Source organism: Labeo rohita, chromosome 2 (genome assembly GCF_022985175.1).
Source record: "Labeo rohita strain BAU-BD-2019 chromosome 2, IGBB_LRoh.1.0, whole genome shotgun sequence".
NCBI classification, from domain to species: Eukaryota; Metazoa; Chordata; class Actinopteri; order Cypriniformes; family Cyprinidae; genus Labeo; species Labeo rohita.
Genome location: NC_066870.1, coordinates 16,913,588 through 16,935,925, shown reverse-complemented (window position 1 = coordinate 16,935,925; position 22,338 = coordinate 16,913,588). Strand labels below are relative to the sequence as shown.

The window sequence follows — 22,338 nt, the reverse complement described above, 5'->3', positions numbered from 1 at the left end:
CTTACTACCTTTCTGGGTCTTAAACATGGTAGTTGCATTGCTGTTTATGCAGTGTCAGAGAGCTCTCTGATTTCATCCTAAAATATCCTCATTTGTGTTCAGGTCAACCTGGTTTTATAGTTTTCTTTATGTACTAAGATAGGATACAAGAAGGTTTTACCATGAAAGAAGTCACACTTCACCTTTAAGGCATCAGCTGACATTGCTTCCACTCGTACATGTTTTCCAGAGGAACTCTGAGTTCCTTTTAACTGGTGTGCTAAATACACTCTGTTCTTCACCTGCTCCCCACAGCTGTTCATGGTGGACAATGGGGCAGATGACTGGAGGATAGCCATGACATATGAGCGCATCTTCTTCATTGTCCTGGAGCTGCTGGTGTGTGCCATTCACCCGATCCCGGGCCAGTACGTGTTCACGTGGACGGCCCGGCTGGCTTTCACCTACGTGCCCTCCGTGGCCGACGCCGACGTAGACATCATCCTGTCCATCCCCATGTTCCTCCGTCTCTACCTGATTGGCCGGGTCATGCTCCTCCATAGCAAGCTCTTCACCGACGCATCGTCACGCAGTATAGGTGCCCTCAACAAGATCAACTTCAACACGCGCTTCGTCATGAAGACCCTCATGACCATCTGTCCGGGCACCGTGCTGCTGGTCTTCAGCATCTCCTCCTGGATCATCGCGGCCTGGACCGTTCGGGTCTGTGAGAGGTATGGCACCACAGCGACTGATCCCGAGCTACACAGCTATACCCCTCCCCTCCACTCGTTTTCTCTCTCTCGCTCTCTTTTTCTGTCTTTCGCTCTCCTTCTCTCTGCATCTCCCACTCACTCATTCCCTCCAGGAGCATCTCCAACAGCCTCACGCTGCCTGTATGAAGAGCTTTTCTCCCATCAGCTCTGCGATTGCACCACAAATCCCAGTCCATGTTTTGTAAGCTGTATTAGCAATTGTTAAATAATTCATGACTGCCTAATTGTTTGTTTGCGGAATGGTTTGTTTTGGTAATCTTGAGGAGCCCCGAGGATACCCACTTCAAAAACCGCATCATCATGATCTCATCCCATGAGGCAGTTTAGATTTCGACATATTAAGGCACATTAGGAAATGGACATACACAGCCTTGTTGGGCTAAAGCAGCACTTTGATGAATGGGTTAGATTCAAAAGATAGTGATCATTAACTGTTTTATCTGTACTCTGTCTTTGCCATTCCTGCCTGCGTTACCTGCTTCTCCTTACCTTTACCTCTCCAACACATGCCTTATATCAGAATCTTTTTAAACAAAACTAAACGTATCTGCATAAATAGGGCTGTGCAGAAACTTCAAGCCCCATTCATACTGCCAACGATTCTTAATGCCTAACTGAATAACTGCAAGTTATTTGGTTTCAGTGAGAGTTTACAATCTCCAGTCATACGACCATGTTTGAGAAATGTTTATTCTATGCAAATGATGCAATATGACGACTGCTAATAGGAGTACAGTAAAGTTTCATTGAAGATTCATCACCTGTGAGATAATGTAGTCAAGTATACCCTAGTAAAAAAGTAATAGATTTAAAATGTATATATTTTATACTAAGTATAGTTCGAGTCTGTTAACATATTTACTGACATATCGCTTGATATAAAAATTTTAATTCAACTTTATTTTGGAGTACTACTTGCACAATGCACATTTCATAATACTAAGCCTAAAATATGTTTTAATGTCACTATTGATGAGGATTATATGACCTTTAAATAAAACCGGTCTCTAAATGCAAAATATTTAAAGTGTACCCTAAAGTATATTTGCAATAGTTCCACTTTAGCACAATCAGATGTATATACATTTAAGTATATCTTTAGTTGGACTTCAGCACTGCTTCTGCACAATTAAAGTGCATTAAGTACAAAATTAGCTGTTCCAATTTAGCAAACTTTAAATATACCAGTTTAGTATACTAAAAGTACTACTGTAGAGTATTTTTATTAAGTGCATAATATGTAAATGTATTTGTAGTATACTTAGCATGAATTTAATGTATTTTAAATACATTTTAGTATATTTTTTTTTTTTCACTAGGGTAGGCAAGATATTAATGCTACTGTGATCAATTACATTTCTCTTGTCAGAATGTTAATTTTTAGCAGAAAGAGAGCTGACATTTTACTGGCTATACATTTCATTTGTGATGAGATTTTCAAAAGTTATGAAACAGTATAAAATGCTGTCGGTGTGAATGGGGCACTAGAAATTTTATATGCATATATAATATGGCTGGGTAAAATATAGTTATTTTTATAATTGCGATCTTCCTTTGAACAAATTCTTTAAAGTTGTTGATAGATCTTTTATTCTAAGCTACGACAAAGAAAGTCATATTTCACCAGCAGAGAATATATGTTAAAAGGGTATGTATTAGGGCTGGGTAAAATATATAAATTTCTTGATTTTAATTGATTATCATTTCTACGAATAGATACTGATTCTTAAATCCTGTTTTCAGTTACTAAAAGAAACAATTTAGCGCACATCCCATTCAATAAATCAAATAGGCTTTATGCTTTGTTACTTTTGATATGAAAGTCTCAGATTTCAAATTCTGTCCATTTTATTACAATTAATTTAAAGAATAAATTGTTCTGGTACTGTTTAGTGTGGAGTGAGTTACAGCACAAAATAAACATGATTGAACATGCAAAGATATGTTTAAAGGAGTACAACTTACCAAAATCTGTTTCTTGTTTACATGTAATTGCTTAAAGGAGAAGTTCACTTCCAGAACAAAAATTTACAGATAATGTACTCACCCCCTTGTCATCCAAGATGTTCATGTCTTTCTTTCTTACTTCATTCGATAAGAAATTATGTTTCTTGAGGAAAACATTCCTGAATTTTTCTGCATATAGTGAACTGTAATGGTGCCCCCAAATTTGAACTTCCAAAATGCAGTTTAAATGCAGCTTCAAATGGCTCTAAACGATCCCAGCCAAGGAAGAAGGGAAATGCTCGTCTTGTCTTGTCTCTGCAATGCGCATGCGTAGTCTGTGTAATCCGGGTCCATACAGTTAGGGTATGTCGAAAAACTTCCGTCTCATTTTCTTCTTCAACTTCTAAATCATCCTACATCACTGTTTTACCTTTTTTTTGTAAAGGGCATTTGATCTTTTTTGCATGTTCACTTTGTAAACACTGGGTCGATACTCCTGCAGTGATGTAGGATGATTTTCAACATACCCTAACTATACTGGAAAAAAACAGTTCACGCAGACTTAGACAAGATGAGCGTTTGAGGTTAAAAAGTACAGAAATTGTCAATTTGTTTCAGAAATGGCAGATTGTTTCGCTAGATAACACCCTTCTTCCTTGCCTGGGATCATTTAGAGCCATTTGAAGCTGCATTTAAACTACATTTTGGAAGTTAAAACTTGGGTGCACCATTGAAGTCTACTATATGGAGATAATTCCTAAAAAAAACAATTCAAAAAAAAAAATTCCTCAAAAAACCTGTACATTTTTGTTCTGGAAGTGAACTTTTCCTTTAATCAGTGTTTCAACCGCACAAAGATGTCAGTATAACAGCTTGTAAACATTGTCACGCAACACTACATTTACCTAAGAAAAAAACATACTCGTGGCCATAAATTCATTACTAAGCTGGAAAAATTATTTCTAAATGTATGCATCATATAACATATTTATTAGAATTTTTTACAGTTCTTCAATGTTTAATTTGTTTGAATAAATTCGTCAACTTTTTATGACAGCCACTATTTAAATGTTTATATATATATATATATATATATATATATATATAAAAATCACATTTGAGTAGAAAAATAATTATGCAGTTTTAACTTTGTAATTATAAAAACTTAACTGAGTGTATTTAAGTGTTTGTATAAAAATCTGAAATCTTTAACCTTCAATATTTTAGTAATGTCATGCCAACGATATTTTAAAACATTCGTTTCTCATTCCTTGATATATATCCAAAATAATCAATATCAAATTGAATCGAATCAGAAATCAAATCTAATCACAAGGTTGTGAATCAAAATAATAAAATCGAATCATGAAAATTGGTGTCAAAACCCAGCCCTAATATGTATCATGAATTGGACTGCAATAATATACAGTGCAGTGCAAATAACAAACGAATGACTCTTTTATACTGATTATTTTTAGTGAATTAAAAACACACACTGTGACCAGTGTAATCCGATTCACAAATAATTGGCTGTGAACACACTCTTTGCTTACAGGTAAATATCTTTCATGTTGTAATTATAATTTATATATTTCCCAATGAATCAGAGCAGAATGAAAAAAAAATACTGAATCAAATTAAGTGCTTCACAATCAAAATTTAACTGAATTGGGAAATGTGTATTGACACCCAGCCCTAGTAACAGTTGTCTCTTTCCATCTACACTCTTAAAAATAAAGGTCCCAAAAGGGGGTTTCATAGAGATGCCATTGAGGAACCATTTTGGGAAGAGTTTTTAAAAGAAGCATTTTTTATTAGTGTGAAAAATGGTTTAATAATCTGAAGACCTTTTTCACTATAAGCAACCTTTTGCGCAATGGAAAAGCTCCATGACTGTTAAATGTTCTACATGGAGCCATCATTGCCAGTAAAGAACCTTTATTTTTAAGAGTGTAAGGCAAACAAAAGAAATGCTTTGCCAAAGAAAATATATGACAAGAAGAGGTGTCAGTAACTCTCATCTCTGTGGCAGAAAGACGGTTCGCTTCTGAAAGGTTGTTCACAAAAGCAGCAGTCTCTGGCAACATTTCAGTGTTGTGGATTTATAAGAGACTGAGCAGGCAATAATGAAGAGTTTGGAGTGGTAAACGAGGTGAAGGTTTCGATGTTACACCATACCACTACCCAGCACTCTGCACCCCAGTCTCATCGGCTGCAATGCACGACACGATGCTGCCCACACTTTTTTCTTGCGTGAGTAATTTGCGTTGCGTATGCGTGCCTGTATGAACGTATGGGAGGAGGTTTCGAGTGCGTGTGTGTGACTATAATTCACTGTTGTACTTTCTATTTCCCCTCTATGCTGCTCCATAGGGATGCCATGTGAGTCCTCGTTCTCTAGCCGTGGAAAACCTATCATTGTTCATTGAGCTGGTGCCACTGCTGCTCTAAGAGGGGGGAGGGGGTGGGATTTGGCAGCTCTGACCGAAAAATACAAACTCCGATAGAATAATTTATTGATAAAAACTAAGGAAAAAAACATGTGTGAATGTGGCACCATCCGCAAAAGAGAAGTTTGTTGATAGCAAATGCACTAACGGTTTCGAAAGCTATGATTTGTGCAGCACTGTGAATCAAGCGTCTCTTTCTAAAGTGCTCAGGAGTAGGAGGGAGGGAGGAGGAGGAGGAGGGAGTTTGTGTTAAAATGGAGCAGCTCCTTCAAATCACCTTTACAAACAGGCCTGAGGGCAACTCTTTTTTTTCCCGATTATTCCTTCAGCAGCTGTTATTGAACTGTAATACGCCCCAGCACAAAAGAGAGCTACAGAAACAAACCTTTATATTGTACCTGATACATGTGCTTTTGTTGCATCTTTGTAGTACTCAAATGTAGGTTGCTGTAACGGTCATGTCACGTTTGTTCGCACGTTTATTGAATGTAAACCTCATCGGCTATCACATAGGCTATGGCCGTTTATCTAGACAATTTGAGCACAGAAAGGTGAAACGTTGCTGTCCATTCTAGCACAGTCTCCTCAGAGGCGAGAGAAAGCGAGGTTTTAGGATGCTAGATTATTGGGTGCCCACTTCTGGTAAACTATGAAACAGCATGGTAGTCTTCATGTTTACTGCTTTGTCGTCATTCAAAAGAGGCGCTCGTTTCTCCAAAGTGCTGCTAAATTGGGCCTTTTACTGCACTATTTTCTTTTCTCTAAGCACACTGGCCAGCCCAAAGGGCAGAACGGTGTGAGACTGGACGAGCACGGAGTCCGTCTGGAATGGGAGGGACGGGAAAATGAAGGAAGGGCTGGGACACTGGAGGAACATTGCTGCTATTTGCAACGTTGGCTTATCATTCACACTTGAGTTCATGTACCTCCTGTTCATCGCTTCACATCTCTTGGTCCTGTTTCCGCCCCCTCCCTGCCCACTTTTCCCTGAATATTTTGCATGACTCAGGCAGTTTCCGTCTCTTAGGCCCTTTCCCCAAATGTACGTACGATTCCATGCATCATTCCATATTTATCTCCTTCTCAAACACGTTTTCATGTAGCTGATAACAGAAAAGCAAGATATGAATAGATAGGAATAGAGCATTTGCAGGCTACTGAGAAGGTACATTATAGTACAATACCTTCCATTTTGTCAAGATGCTTCACAGTATCTCCACGTATGCCGTCTTTGGTGCACACACTTACTGGGGTGTTGTTTTAAGGACGGAAATCAGAAGATGAATAAACGCCACCTCGCTAACAGCATTTGCTCAATCACAGACCTGCTAGAAGGACTGTTTCTACAAAACGTGTCCTGATGACTGCATGTTACCTTCCTCCAGAGAACTGGAAAATTGTGTCTGAACCTTGTTTGGTTTTATTATCACACTGAAGCCTCTAACATGCAGTGTGAGCTGAAAATGAAGTCAACTATGTAAGAGAATGGGGGGTTAATGGGATTATATGTGGTGGCATTGCCACTATGTGAAACTTTTAGTTAACATTAGGGATGCACATATATCAGTATCATATCGGCTATCAACCGATGTTAATGTTTATTTATTTATTTATTTATTGTCAGGATAGATTATTTAATTGTGCATACTTACCTCCCATATTTGTATGCTCAGATTTTCCACGATATATCGGTACCATAAAGGTTTTTAACCGATATTAGTGCTTTTTAAAATGTATTAGTATAAGGCTATATTGAATATTTAGTTGTGCATATTCATTTCCCCTATTTGTATTTTTAGATTTTGCACAATATATCGGTATCGGTTATTAACCGATATTAGTGCTTTTTAAATTTATTTGGATATGGCTATATTGAATACTTAGTTGTGTATTTTTATTTCCCCTATTTGTGTTTTTAAATTTTGCACAATATACCAGTATCGGTTATTAACTGATATTAATGTTTTTTTAAGTGTATTTGGATATGGCTATATTGAATATTCAGTTAGAATATTTATATTTTGATTTTCCCCTATTTATGTTTTTATATTTTGTACAATATATCAGTACCATGTCGGTTATTAACCGATAATAGTGCTTTTTTAAATGTATTTGTGTAAGGTTATATTGCATATTTAGTTTAATTTAGTATTAATATTTACACTGTTTGTATTTTTAGATTTTGCACAATATATCAGTTATTAACCAATAATAGTGGTTTTTAATTGATTTGGATATTGCTATATTGAATATTTAGTTGTGTATTTTCATTTCCCCTATTTGTGTTTTAAAATTTTGCACAATATATCGGTATCAGTTATTAACCAATATTAGTGGTTTTTAAATTTATTTGTATAAGGCTATATTGCATATTTCGTATACACTGTTGGTATTTGTAGATTTTGCACAATATATCGGCATCGGTTATTGACCGATATTAGTCCTTTTTTAAATTTCTTTGGATATGGCTATATTGAATATTTAGTTGTGTATTTTCATTTCTCCTGTTTGTGTTTTTAGATTTTGCACAATATATCAGTACCATATCGGTATTAGTGCTTTTTAAATGTATTTGTATAAAGCTATGTTGAATATTTACTTGTGCATATTTATTTGTACTAGTTGCACTTTTAGATTTTGCACAATGTATCGGTACCATATCGGTTATTAACTGATATTAGTGCTTTTTAAAGGTATTTGTATAAAGCTATATTGAATATTTACTTGTGCATATACATTTGCTGTATTTGCAATTTTTAGATTTTGCACAGTATGTTGTTACCATATCGGTTATTAACCAATATTAGTGCTTTTTTTAAATGTATTTGTATAAGGCTATATTGAATATTTAGTTGTGTATATTGATTTTCCCTATTTGTATTTTTAGATTTTGCACAATATATCAGTACCATATTGGTAATTAACCGATATTGGTCCTTTTTAATTTAATATTATAAGGCTATATTGAATATTTAGTTGTGCATGTTCATTTGCCATATATGAATTTCAATATATCAGTGCCATATTGGTTATCAACCGATACTAGTGTTTTATTTATTCATTTATTTGTATCAGGCAAGATTTATTTGTGCATCCTCATTTCCCCTCTTTTTTATTTTTATATTTCCATCAAGTAATGCCTACTTAAAGTTAATATTAAAAAAAAATATTTAATTACCCTGTTTTTTAAATTTTACATTTTTGTTTTCATTTATTTCAACAAAGTAGTACAAAATGTATTTAATTTATATGTTTTTATTGGCCATAACAAAAAAAAAAAAAAAAAAAAAAAAAAAAAAAAATAAAATAATTTAAACAATAAAAGAAATTTGTGCATCCCTAGTTAACATGGGTGAATGAGGTTAAATGTATTTATATTTGCTTCATCATTGCATCCTCTAACCATGCTGTCAGGGTTTGAGTCATTAAAGGAATAGGATTGCTGGGTTTTGTGAGTTTTGCTACTAAACAACCATCTGTAGAGGTTTTCTGGGAAATGGGATATGACTGGGGTATGTGGGGAAACACTTTTGTCAGATAGACTTCTTGATCTAAGTTGAAGGTGGTGCCAGCTCTTCTCCATTTTATGCCAGTATTGCATACAGTATATTGAGAGCTTTAGAAGGCCAGGATGTAGCTTTTTACTTTCAATTGAGGGAACTGCACTGTCCAAGCAAAGGCAAGCTAATGATGAAGACAGTGTGCATAGTCATGATCAGACCTGCATTGCATATTCATGTTTATGTGTGCAAACAGACAGACCTCACAGGCTAGGACCTCTTCCCAAAATTGTGCCATGTGAATTATTAGAGTCAAATGGGCTTCTAAGAGTGAGTGTATGGTTAAGAAAATTGCAGAATGTAAGTCTGATGTAAAAGGGTCTTTACCAGAGTTTTTCAAGAGTAAAATCTGGTATGCCGAGGACTTATACTACCTCTGAGATCTGACACCAGCTTCAAAAAAGATCAGTTGAAAATGACTGAAGCTATATAAGAATGGTTTGTTCCAGCACTGTGTGTTGTTTCACAATGGTGATGTAGCACATGGGCAAATATCGTAATTTTATGAGAATCATCCCTCACCAAAAGCATATAGCATATACTTAAATGAAAAAAAAAGATCAAGTGAAAACTAAAAGCTGATATTTTTTTGTCCTCATTGAATATGTTGGTCAGTTTCATTATAGGGTTTGTATCTTTGCTCTCAATATACTGGCTTCAACAGCATGCAGGATGTGGATTTCTTCTTAAAAATGCCTGCATGGTAACTATGCTTTTCGCATGTGAAAATGGGGCTCTCCCATTACATGAAATAATAAAAACTAATTCCAACGCTCCTGCTCTTAGAGCATGACCGCAGAGTTGAATTGTGCTATAGACAGGCGCAATTGGTAGTAGCATGACCTCTCTTGTGTTCTGAGTATGCTGTTATAGAGGGGAAGTTTAGGAACGTTTCACTTTTTTAATGCAATAAATGTGTTTGATTAGAAGCAATTTAGTGTTGAAACTGAATAATTTGCATTCAGTCCGGCTACTCAATATGACTGTTGAAGAGCCTGGGTCTTGTTCTGTTATTCCTCATCAAAAGTGTTCCCATATTGTATTAAATGCAGATAAATGTCTTCTGACCTGTGCTTAGCTCTTCCTTGACAGGCTGCTGAAAAGGTCAACCTCCTGCAGATATGTGAATGAGCTGCTAGCAATAGTCTAGTCTGGGGACCATGATTTAGGTCATTTGTATTTGTCTCTAAGGAGTTTTACACTTTTTTTTAGCTGATGGACTGGATTTCACAGTCGGGTACTGTTGGTTTGCAAAGTAAAAATAGACACTTTCTTTGACCACTTGTGTTAGTTGTTTAATTTCCTATTTAAAAATACATCATTAACATTTTAATCTAAATCAGATACATTTAGCTTTGTATACTTTTTTAATCATAGAAATGTAATTTTTTGAATTATTTTCACTTAATGGATATTGAAACAGAACATTGAGCATTCTGTTTTGTGTCTGGGAAGATACAGAGTAAGTCATATGGACAAAACACATTAGCATGTAAACATTTTACATAATCAGGGCTCTACGTGCACTTTTATTTTTAGGAGCACAGTCAAAAATTTCAGGAGCACATTCAAATCAGTAATCAAAATATCTCAAAAATTAGCCTTCCCATTACAAGGTGATAGTGGACTTAAAGTGATTTACAGGGGAAATTTGTTTTTGCCTTTGTAATGGCTTTGTTTGTCAGCTTTTATCTCAAATAAGAAAACATATGTTCATATGCTTGAAAAAATGTTTAATTGAAGCAATAGAATAAGAACAAGTAGAACAAGAAGAATAAATTACCAATCAAATGAAATCAGTATTAACATGTTAAAATTAATTTGTACTACAGAGATGGCACAGAAGAACTCTATAAGTGTATTTTCAGACGTTTAATGAGGCTCAGAGGTGCATGAGTGCAATTAAATTCATAAATTCATGTTGAGATTAATGTTTTAAATATAACAATTTTAACATGGAAATATTAGAGAAAAGATACTTTAAAAATGAAACTAAAACTGCTAGTAGGTGAAAGAAAGTCACTGATTTTATTACTGAATCATTCATTCAGTTGATTCATTCGAACGGCTGATTCATTCAGGAATAAAGCAAGTGACTGTCTTTATGAATGGGAAACTGAATCATTGATTCACTAGATTCATTTAAAAATGAAATGTTCATTCATAAACAAAACACCGCTGTGTTTGAACGGAGATGCGCAGCAGCTCAGTTGTGACTTTGTTTCAAACTATTTTCATTGACGAAATTGAGCAAATCAGGCAATACTGTTTTAGTCAGACAATGTAAGTCACATAATATTAACTTCTTGTTTATTGAACTGTTGTATTAATTCAATATAACTTTTACAAACTCCCTCAATAATCAATAAAAGCTGTCACTCATCTTAGTTCATTGCTATCTCACAAAGTTCCATATAATCAATGAAGCTCTCTACACTGCACAATTAATCTCTTATTTACACCCTGTCTACACTTCGTTTATGAAAGGATTTGTGAGATATGTCTGTGATTCATTACTCAATGCGGCAAAAACACGTAGAAACCTTTGAAGCTCCCCTCTGCGCAAACACAGTTTTGCTGAACGGGTCAGTCGCACTGGTGCTCTTAAATATTTAGTAGTTTTTAGTCACAAATGCGACTGAAATGGTCGCACTGTAGAGCCCTGATAATACTAATAGTTGTCCTGTGTTTACTGCTGTTGGTAAGTTTTTCTGTCATTTTGTGTTTTTTCTTTACTGGGGAAAAATATCATCAAAGACCTGATGTCAAGAACTTAATTTCACCAAACTGTACATGTATTCTACATATATTTCAACAGAATGTTTGAAACTGTTTTGTCAGTTGGGCCCAAAATTCTTAATTAAACTTTTTAAGCCTTGTTTTCCACAGCCTGATCAAGGTTCTCTACCTATTCTGTTCTTCCTATTCTAGGTATCATGACAAACAGGAAGTCACTAGTAACTTTCTTGGAGCTATGTGGCTAATTTCCATAACTTTCCTATCAATTGGCTATGGAGATATGGTTCCTCACACATACTGTGGGAAAGGGGTCTGTCTCCTCACAGGAATCATGGTATGTCTTTACAATGAAATTCTAAATAAATATATATTTCAAATAGAATTTATGTTACATTTGTGAAATTACATTACATTCTGAATGTTTATATTTATGTTGAGAATACTATTCACCATCTCTTCTTGTAGGGAGCTGGTTGCACTGCACTTGTAGTCGCGGTGGTAGCCAGAAAGTTAGAATTGACAAAAGCTGAGAAACACGTCCACAATTTCATGATGGACACCCAACTTTGTAAACGAGTAAGTGAACGTTATTTTTGCGAACTTGGGAAAGAACTACCTATTTGTGTTTAAGGGATAGTTCACCAAAAAATGAAAATTCTGTCATTAATTTCTCACCCTCATGTCGTTCCAAACCTGTAAGACCTTTGTCCATCTTCAGAACACAAATTAGGATATTTTTGATGAATCCGAGAGCTTTCTGACTCTGCATAGACAGCAACGCAACTACCACGTTCAAGGCCCAGAAAAGGTAGTAAGGACATCATTAAAATAGTCCATGTGACATCAGTGCTTCGATTTTAATTTTATGAAGCTACGAGAATACATTTTGTGTGCAAAAAAAAGAAACAGGTATGCACTGATACTGGTATCGGTATCGGGCCCAATACTGAGCTCCTGTACTTGTACTCGTTAAAATGCCCCGATACCAAATGCCAATACCACACAGCATGTGATACGTGCCGTATTCAAACAAAGAAACACAGACAACAGAACAACAGACAGCAGAATTAAGTTATTAGAGATTAAGGAAGTCTACGAAGTATATGTATGCAACTAATATAATGTTAAACATTCAGTATTAATGCCTGTATAGCTGATGTACGTGAGATGATAAGCAAAGCACGCAGAGTGGATTGAGCGCGCAGCAGTGCAGATGTGCAAGCTTGTCGAGTTAATATCATTTTCTCACAGACATCACTGGAAGTTTGTAGTTTGGAAAATCGCAACAGACACTTTCAAGGCCTTGCAGCACGTTTAGATGAAACAAACGTGACTTATATTTCTGAAAACATCACAGTTAGCAGATTTATAATGAGTGGTTCCCTGCATTATTACAGCAAAATGCGTGATTACAGTACTGAGCCACTGCAAGGTCTAATGCTATTAAATTAAAGATGAAAGTAACAAAAACTTGTAAAATACATTTTAATGGTCATAATTAAGTGTAAAAATAACTGATGGAAATATCTGTTTGATAAATGAAGTAGGCCTAAGCCAACTAACATTGTACACATTCTTTTGGTTTCTGACACAATATTTTATAAATGTACAAATGCAGTGAAAATACTGGTATTGGTACTAGTACCAAAAATAAAAGAATCAGTATTGTTTGAGTACTGGAAAAAGTGGTATCAGTGCAAAAACAAAAATAACTTTTTTTTTTAACAATTTCTTCTCTTCCATGTCAGTTTCAATGCACGTTCACTAGAGTACCACGACACATGCATATACGCATGAGCCGACATTCTGATGTAGAACTTAGATGCTCTGCACAGAAGACAGACATTGTAGAGAAGAAATTGTTGAATGATGTCATTATTTTTGTTTTCTTTGCGCACAAAAAGTATTCTCCTACCTTCATAAAATTAAGGTTGAACCACTAATGTGATTTTGGCATTTTCACATTTACTTTTTGACAAGACAGTATAGCAGTGACAGGAAATTAAGTGGGAGAGAGAGAGAGGGGTAGGATCGGGAAAGGCCCACGAGCCGGGACTCAAACTCAGGACACCCGGAGCGCAATGGCGCTACATGTCGGCGCGCTGCCCACAAGGCTATCGGCGCCAACCGCATGGACTATTTTAACAACATCCTTTCTACCTTTCCTGGCCTTGAAAGTGTCTGTTGCGTTGCTGTCTATGCATGGTTAAAAAGCTCTCTGATTTCGTCAAAAATATCTTAATTTGTTTTCCAAAGATGAATAAGGGTCTTACGAGTTTGGAACGACATGAGGGTGAGTAATGACAACATTTTTTTTTTGGGGTCAACTATCCCTTTAAGCACAGTATTTATTAGAAAAGAATATGTTTTTTTTTTATCAGTCGTGATGTTGTATTAAACTTTCCCTTAGTGCAAAAAATATAGTTTCTCTGGAAAATAAATTGTTTCTGTCAAACAGTTTTGCTTTTTCCTGAATGCTTAATTATTTTCATCTGTAAATAATGTTTCATTTTCATGCTTTTCTCCCAGGTAAAGAACACAGCTGCCAATGTACTCAGGGAAACATGGCTCATCTACAAACACACAAAGTTAGTGAAGAAGATAGATCATGCCAAAGTGCGCAAACATCAGCGCAAGTTCTTGCAGGCCATTCACCAGTAAGCACAATGTTTCCACACTTCAGCATTTCTGCATGTTATTTATTAAAGATAAGGAACTGCAGTTAGGATTAATCAAGTTTATCAAATCGAAAGATTGTGATTAAAGTTAAAATATAGTTATTTTATGAATATATATTTTCAGTGAATGTTCAACTGGTATGTTTTGTGTGTTTTCTCTAATTCAAGAAACTTCCGTTTCATGTTTTGAACGTTTTGGTTTTGTCTCTTTTTAAGGAACTATTGTATATTTTCTAAAGTCATGTTGAATTAGAAGGGGCAGGTATTTGATAATCCAGTTCCCCAAATCACTGATTCCCATTTTGTTTCATAAGTGTGAAAGAGATTAGCAATGAGTTCTGAGCTTTTCAGGAGAATCAGACAGCATGTTATTCTTTGTAATGTGATGATTGTCCTTCTCCCCTCTCCTTCCCAAACCCTTACCCTGTGGTTATGGTTAGTGCAGTGTAATGGCTCACATGTTGTGTATATGTTGTGGTTTCTAAACTTGAACTGTGTTTTGTCTTCGTTCTGCTCTATCACTGCAGAGCTCAGAAGTAAGTTTTGTCCTCTGTGTTTTTCTCCCCACACCCCCCTGTCTCTGTTTCATATGCATGGAGTTGGAAGCTGAATGCCGATTTTGGTTACCTATATTGCTTCTCTCCATTCTAAGTCTAGAATGAAAAAGATGCAACATTACTTAATGCTGTATGGTTTTATGTAACCTTCTGAAGGAGAAGCATCTTTGGAACTGTTGATTTGTTCATTTGCACCGAATCCATTATTCAAAAGTAAATCTCTGTATTAACTTGCATTGATAGCCCCACCTTGTGTGTCCAGAGGAAAAATTAGCTCAGTATGTCGGACAAGATGTTCAGGACATTCAGAAACACACCTGACTTTCATAAAATAGTCTTGCAATTAACCCTATAAAACACGTATTTAGTTGATGCCGTCGACACTTAGGATCATCCAGGGCTTTGATGCAAGATGATATGGAGTTTTTGCATTAGAAAGAATGCTGACCATGTCCTGCATCTCCAGATTTTTATTTACGGATGCTCCAAAATAAATCCACTAAGCTTGGAAATAAAAAAAAGGTGAATTTTTCAAATCTTGGCATTTGCTAACAAATAACAAATCGGAGCGGAGGACTCGCATTCTTTTAATTACGACACTTAACGGGCAGGATATTAAGGCAGCCTTTCTTACAATGTCTCCTCATGGTCAGAGTCATCCCTGTACTCTTTCATAGTTGCTATGGCACAAATAAAAAAAAAAATTCATTAACACATTCTTTTAAAATTTTGTTCAGAACCAAGCCCACAGCAAGCAATGCCATTCTCACAAGCATTTTCAGCGGTGTCACATATACCTCTACCTCAGCTGTTTGCCACTTCCTTTGACCTCATCCACAAACGAGGCTCTCGGATGGCTTTTTTTGTGAATGGTTGACGCGTGCCTGCAGGGGCAAAAGGAGATGTGTCATGTTTGAACGTTAAGTTAAGAGTTTTCTCTTCTTTACATTTCATAGATTGGGTTTGCATGTCTTGGTATGGCAAACAGGACTGTGAATGCTTGCATGCAGGCCACTCTCTCTCTATCCCTCATCCTTATCAAGTCTTCCTGACAGGAATCTGTTACTCTTCCCTAACGTCCCCCTCCTCCCAACCCCCCGTCCCTCCAAAACCCTGCCTCCTCCCAGGCTTCGCAGTGTGAAGATGGAGCAGAGGAAACTCAACGACCAGGCCAACACTCTGGTGGACTTGGCGAAGGTACGTTACTGTGCATTTAACCATCTATGTCTTCATTTTAACTCGAGTGGAATAAGATTATAATTTAGTAAATGAGAAATAAATATACACTTACTATAACTGTATTTCAGAGATCCCGAAATGTGCTAACTGCCATCATTTAAAACTGTTTAATGATGTTAAATTTCAAAGTGTAATCAATTGTTGTTTCTATGTAGTGGCATATTCATGTTAATGTAGGTTGGTTGTAATGACTTTATATGGGACCCTGGACCACAAAATCGGTCTTAAGTAGCACGGGTATATTTGTAGCAATAGCCAAAAATACACTGAATGGGTCAAAATTATACATTTTTTCTTTCATGCCAAAAATCATTAAGTTTGTCATAAATGTCATTTGTTTTTTACTTTTTAGTTAGTTACAGAAATGACGTAATTATATAATAACGTAAATAGCTTACATTGACGCACACACATATACACACACCACTTTTAAAAATAAAGGTGCTTTAAAAGGTTCTTCACAGCGATGCCATAGAAGAACCATTTTTGGTTTCACAAAGAACTATTCAGTCAAAGGTTCTTTAAAGAACCATCTCTTTCTTACCTTTTTATAATTTGAAGAACCTTCTTTCGTCACAAAGAACCTTTTGTGAAACAGAAAAGTTCTTAAAACGTTAAAGGTTCTTTATGGAACCACTCAGACAAAAAAGTTCTTCTATGGCAATCGTGAAGCACCTTTATTTTTAAGAGTGCACTCGCACACAAATCAAAGATGGCCACAAATATAATGATTTGCAACTTCCATCTTGCGCTCTCTTTCAACGTTAAACTGACGCTTTGTCTGTGAACAGTAAACCCCGCCTACTTTGATTTGATTGGCCATCTCAGTTATTTTGACATTAACAAGCGCTGTTAGATTATTACTTGTTCCCTTCAATAGCTATGTTTCCATCCAAAGATAGGGTGACTACCTGTCCCGCTTTGCATTGTACCGCACAGCATTTTCACCCCTTGTCCTGCATGTCACATATTGAGAAAATATCCCGCATTTTCATCAGTATGTTGGTTTTTAATGATCATATTAGTCCATGCGTTCTTTTGCCTTATTAAGAAAGCTTTTTATTTATTCTTTTTGCGGATTTGCGGACCTCATTAAGTGAGCTACAACCACCAACGGAAATGGTCGAGCACACATGTTGCTTTCAGACACGACTTTCTTCTTATTTTAATAGTTTATATTAATAGTTCAGCACATGACAACAGATGTATGTCATGCGCGGACATCAGTATTTACATAGCACAACAGTAGAAAATGTATCAGCCTCACACATGTCCCGCATTGTACCGCAAAATCACATCTATGTCCCGTAACAGCCCTATTGCCAGGTGCAGATGAAACCCAATAAATGCGGTCATTGCTTTCGGAGGTGGATGGCTGCTGTTTGGGGACTCAATCGTGTAAGGCAGTAATACAGAAATACTTTGATGAAAGACATTGCTTAAGTATTTTAGAACGACTAAAACAACATTTCAGATACTGTGCAGCGAGATTGGCCCGCTGGTTAGTCAAGTTATCCCGTTCATCGTGCAAAGTCACATGACTTTTTTGATGCACATGGTGGAATTTATTTGGCAAATGTGTTTCCATCGTAGTTTCTGCACATTTTCTTTTCGGATAAAAAGTTTATCCTTCTCAGTTGTTCACATAACTTTTTTAGGTGCATTTTTAGCATTTATGCGCATCTTGGCGTTTCCATCCAGCGTTTTTTTTTATGCGATATTCCAAAATGCGCATAAAAATAGGTGGATGGAAACACAGCTAATGTCTAAGGTGACTTATACACAACTATTACAATGGTGCTTTAAGAGCTGCGGGGTGAAAACTTTAAAAGGTAAATTGTACCTTCAGGGTAAATTGTACCTATACACTGTTTTCTGGGAAAATATCTTATGTAGCTTTTAAAGGGCAGTGGTAAATTAAAAAATGTGATTTTTAAACAAAATGTGACCCTGGACCACAAAACCAGTCTTAAGTAGCATGGGTATATTTGTAGCAATAGTCTAAAATACATTGTATGGGTCAAAATGATCGATTTTTCTTTTATGCCAATAATTATTAGGATATTAGGTGGAGATCATGTTCCATGAAGATATTTTGTAAATTTCCTACAATAAATATATCAAAAAGGAATTTTAGTAATATCAAAATTTGGATTTTTTTTGCACCCTCAGATACCAGATTTTCAAGTAGTTGTATCTTGGCCAAAATCGTAAACAAACCATACATCAATGGAAAGCTTATTTATTCAGCTTTCAGATGATGTATAGATCTCAGTTTCAAAAAATGTACCCTTATGACTGGTTTTGTGGTTCAGGGTCACAAATAAGCTGTATGAATAAATGCACGTCTTGATTGATTGACTGATTGATTTCATTCGACCTGTTCTCTTCTAGACTCAGAATGTGATGTACGACCTGGTGTCGGAGCTGCAGGAACGCAGCGAGGAGCTGGACAAGCGTATTGGCACATTGGAGGACAAGCTGGACGCAGTCACCGGCAGCCTGCAGGCTCTGCCCTGTCTGATCTCCCAAGCCATAACTCAGCAGCAGCAGGACCTCCTGGACGGCTTCGTGCACCGCTTCTGCCCCGCTTCGCTGGGCTCGGAACGTTCCTGGACCCCCTCCAGACGGCGGCGCTCGCCCTCCACTGCCCCGCACACTTCCTCCGACAGCGGCTAACGCGGGCCTGGACCTGCTCGCCGCTTCCAAAGGTCTCAGACTTATTCACGTAAGATGAGCAAGCCGAGATTGAGGACTCGTGTTAATAAGTAGAGAAGAATTATCAAAATAGTAGATATATGGTTTATGTTTAGCCATTGTATGGCTGTTCAAGTTAGCTTTTTTGTAAAGCCCTCATATATTTACAAGACTGAGTTCAGGAAGCTGGAGTGAGTCCAGGAAACTGGTCCTTCAGACTGCGAGATCACGGGGTCCACAGGACGGTGACGGGCCCAAGCAACGCCTGCCGGAGCGAACCAACGCAGACCACAAAGGAGCGACGCACCCACGCAGAAGAGATTCACTGGTCCTGTAAGACATCTGTGCCGGGATGAGCACCGAGGACGCGTCTGGGTGCTCTGCGATCGCTTCAGCATTCGGCTGGAGACGCAGGAGCACATGACCTTACTACTGAGTAGAATAATGCAGGAATGCCAACCTTAAGGATTCAGTTCCCTTGCTCCTTCAAGGGAAATTGGGTGCAACTAACCTTTTTTAGTTACATATTGGCATGTTATTTTTTTCAGTGCCTGAATGTATAGATTGTGGAGGGTTGTCCATTTACAAATTTTGGAGAGAGTTTTTTGTACGATGTTAACACGAGCATTGCATTCCTTTTTCAGATACATTCCTCTTGAAGACATTTAACTCGTCTGTCTTAACAAATACCATTAACTCTGTCGCAGTCTTCTCTTATTTTCCAAAGCCTTTCAATACTTCCACCAGTTAGGGAAAGAAGGAAAAAGATGGGAAGAAAGGAAATAGTTTCTACTCAAGCTGGTAACACTTTCATTTTAACGAAATCTGAGCTTCCAGAAGTCTTCACATTACCGAGAGGCTGCGTGTTTGAATCTGAAATGACAGCACAGAGTGCTAAACGCTGTGGTAGGCACAAATGTATGACAGGACTGAGATTTAAACCTTGCATGTTTCAGTGCAATTGTGACGAATGGATTATGGATGGTTTTTCAAACGTATGTGTGTGCTCTTTTGTTTTATTTCGTTTATTTTTTACACAGAGATTCCTTTTTAAAACGTTGGATAGTATTTTTAGAGTTGCAAATATAGCGGTGCAGTAATGTGGTAATGTATGTTTAATGCATTCCTTGTTCTACCTATAAATGAATTCCTCGACCAAGAGATTTACGAATCGGTGAAACGTAGGATTAACGCTAAATGAATCATTCTGTAATCATGAGAAGACCTTCTTTGAGAAAGAGCAGGAGGAGATGCTTATGGAAGACATTAACGTGGCTCACATTTGCACTTTTCAGAACATACCGTTAAGGCAGCTTAGAGGTAAAATCTGTCTCTCCTGTTCACATGTATTTTACTGACATCTATGGTTTTAAATAATCACATAACCTTAAAGCAACTGACAATGTTATGTGTTTGATGGTGTAATTGTCACAGATTTAGAACCAGTGGTAAATGACTTCAAACCATCTCATTGCAACTTGCTTTAGAAAAATTGTATTTTTTTATTTGTTTTAATTAATTTGACCTTTTTTTAAACCTAGATAAGATCAGGCAAAAAAAAAATAGTAGTAATTATTTTTGCTTGATTTAATATTTATAAATTATTAGATATTTTTAGCCTTTTATAACCAAAGCCTATACCCTTATTATCTTAAAAACTAATATGTTTTATCCAGCTTATGACCTGCACGCTCGCTCAAAGACAGACTTTGTTCACATTTCATGTGAGATTGAAGCCAAATTCCCCCCCAAACACCTTTTAATAATGCATGTTTGCTTTTTTTCTGATTTGCTCATAAAACATTTGTTAAATTATTAAAGGAGTTCACTTGCAGAACAAAAATTTACGGATAATTTACTCACCCCCTTGACATCCAAGATGTTCATGTCTTTCTTTCTTCAGTCGTAAAGAAACTGTTTTTTGAGGAAAACATTTCAGGATTTCTCTCCATATAGTGGACTTCAGTGGTGCCTGTGAGTTGGAACTTCCAAAATGTAGTTTAAATACGGCTTCAAAGGGCTTCAAACGATCCCAGCTGAGGAAGAAGGGTCTTATCTAGCAAAACAATCGGTTATTTAAAAAAAAAAACAAAAAAAAAAAAAACAATTTATCTACTTTTTAACCTCAAATGCTCATCTTGTCTAGCTCTGCGTGTACTCTGTGTATTTCTATTCAAGACAGTTAGGGTACGTAGAAAAACTACTATTTCATTTTCTTCTCCAACTTCAGAATTGTCCTACATCGTTGTTTTAACTTTTTTTGTAAAGGGCATTTGATCTTTTTTGCACGTTCACCCTGTAAACACTGGGTTTGTACTTCCTGGGTTGGACGATTTTGAAGTTGGAGGAGAAAATTAGATGGGAGTTTTTCGACATACCCTCACTGTAGAGATAAATTGTCAGTTTGTAGAGATAAATTGTCAATTTTTTTGAAAATTACAGATCGGTTCGCTAGATAAGACCATTCATCCTCGTTTAGAGCCAATAAAACCTGCATTTAAACTACATTTTGGAAGGTTAAACTCGAGGGCACCATAGAAGTCCACTATAGAAAGTCTCTCCACTAAAGGAGAGAAATCCTGAAATGTTTTCTTCAAAAAAAAAAGTAATTTCTTGGATGACAAACATCTCGGATGACAAGGGTAAGTAAGTAAATTATCTGTAAATTTTTGTTCTGGAAGTGAACTTCTACTTTAAATGAGAACAAGATTTCCCTAATTTACCATTTGGCAGCTTGATCACAACTCCTATCCAACTTTTTTCAGTCTTGTCAATGCTGTGTTTAGGTCTTACGTATTTCCAGTCCTCTGTTCTTGTGTACAAACGATGCCTAAAATTAGCAACCTTGCCAAACAATAATGACTGCGTTTAAACTGAAAACTTAGAGAATTTTCACAGCTTTCATTGCTGAAATATACTTGACACTTCTAGCACATTTTGATAAAACAGAGATCAAAGATGAACTAAGAAAGCCGGTCATAACATTCAATTCCTAAAGTAGACAAAAATAGAAGAACGGGCTGCTTTGCTATTTAAGCTGCTGTTGATGACCAAAATGAAGTGCAATTTAGATCCTGGTTAAAAATAATTGGATGTACAATTGCATGGTTTTAAACAACATGTCCATGACCCTTGTTCATGCCTTTCTCTCTCTTTCACTGTCAGCACAGTCTAAATGTTGTAACGTGCCAATTATAAAGTGAGACTCAGATGCCTTCTGATGTCAAACTGCATACACGAGTAGATGGGACACCAAACCACTAGAACGTGTTTTATTGGACTACATGATTTTATTTTCTTTCAGATTTTTTTCCTAATTGCCTTTCTTTGTGAAATACCTGTGAATGATTAAACAGAGAGATGAACTTGCATTTTGTATCCTCCCAGGTTGACTGTACATAAAGGCATGGGTTATCATGGTCTCGTATGTTGAGATCCTCTTATTTTGTTTACATAGAGATAGCCCAAGAAGCTACAGTGTGGACAAAATCTGCCCATGTTTCAGATAATAAATATCAAATTCTTGAGAATACACTGTGGCACTGTGATATTGGATGAGCATGTGTTCACATGAGGAATTCCTGTGAGTATCAGAGCCTCCTTCTGTGGATAAGTGATATAAAACACTTCCAGTACAATAGTTTTTAATTAACTGGGACAAATGTGTGAACGTCTTGTTCTAGCAATTAAGTCCATATGCAATGCATCGTTCCTTT

At 36.5% G+C, this 22,338-nt stretch overlaps 2 protein-coding genes across 5 annotated transcripts in view; one reads left to right on the top strand and one right to left on the bottom strand.

The window, feature by feature from the left end:
* The window catches only part of kcnn1a (potassium intermediate/small conductance calcium-activated channel, subfamily N, member 1a), a 41,148-nt gene extending 18,994 nt beyond the window's left edge, over positions 1 to 22,154 (top strand). Inside the window, exons 4-9 of one of the 4 annotated variants that reach the window (XR_007829446.1) lie at positions 295 to 713; positions 11,644 to 11,785; positions 11,917 to 12,027; positions 13,981 to 14,108; positions 14,570 to 14,665; positions 15,814 to 15,883. Coding sequence is in view for 2 of the 4 variants with exons in the window: in XM_051131970.1 (XP_050987927.1) it covers positions 295 to 713; positions 11,644 to 11,785; positions 11,917 to 12,027; positions 13,981 to 14,108; positions 15,814 to 15,883; positions 18,320 to 18,604 (1,155 nt within the window). In the remaining 2 variants the exon portion in view is untranslated. Of the gene's footprint in view, positions 1 to 294; positions 714 to 11,643; positions 11,786 to 11,916; positions 12,028 to 13,980; positions 14,109 to 14,569; positions 14,666 to 15,423; positions 15,672 to 15,813; positions 15,884 to 18,319 lie in introns of those variants that run through there. The other 3 variants (XR_007829445.1, XM_051131970.1, XM_051131979.1) reach the window with 3 other exon arrangements.
* Positions 1 to 22,338, bottom strand: part of nr2f6a (nuclear receptor subfamily 2, group F, member 6a) — a 152,415-nt gene that overhangs the window by 97,679 nt on the left and 32,398 nt on the right. The window lies entirely within an intron of this gene.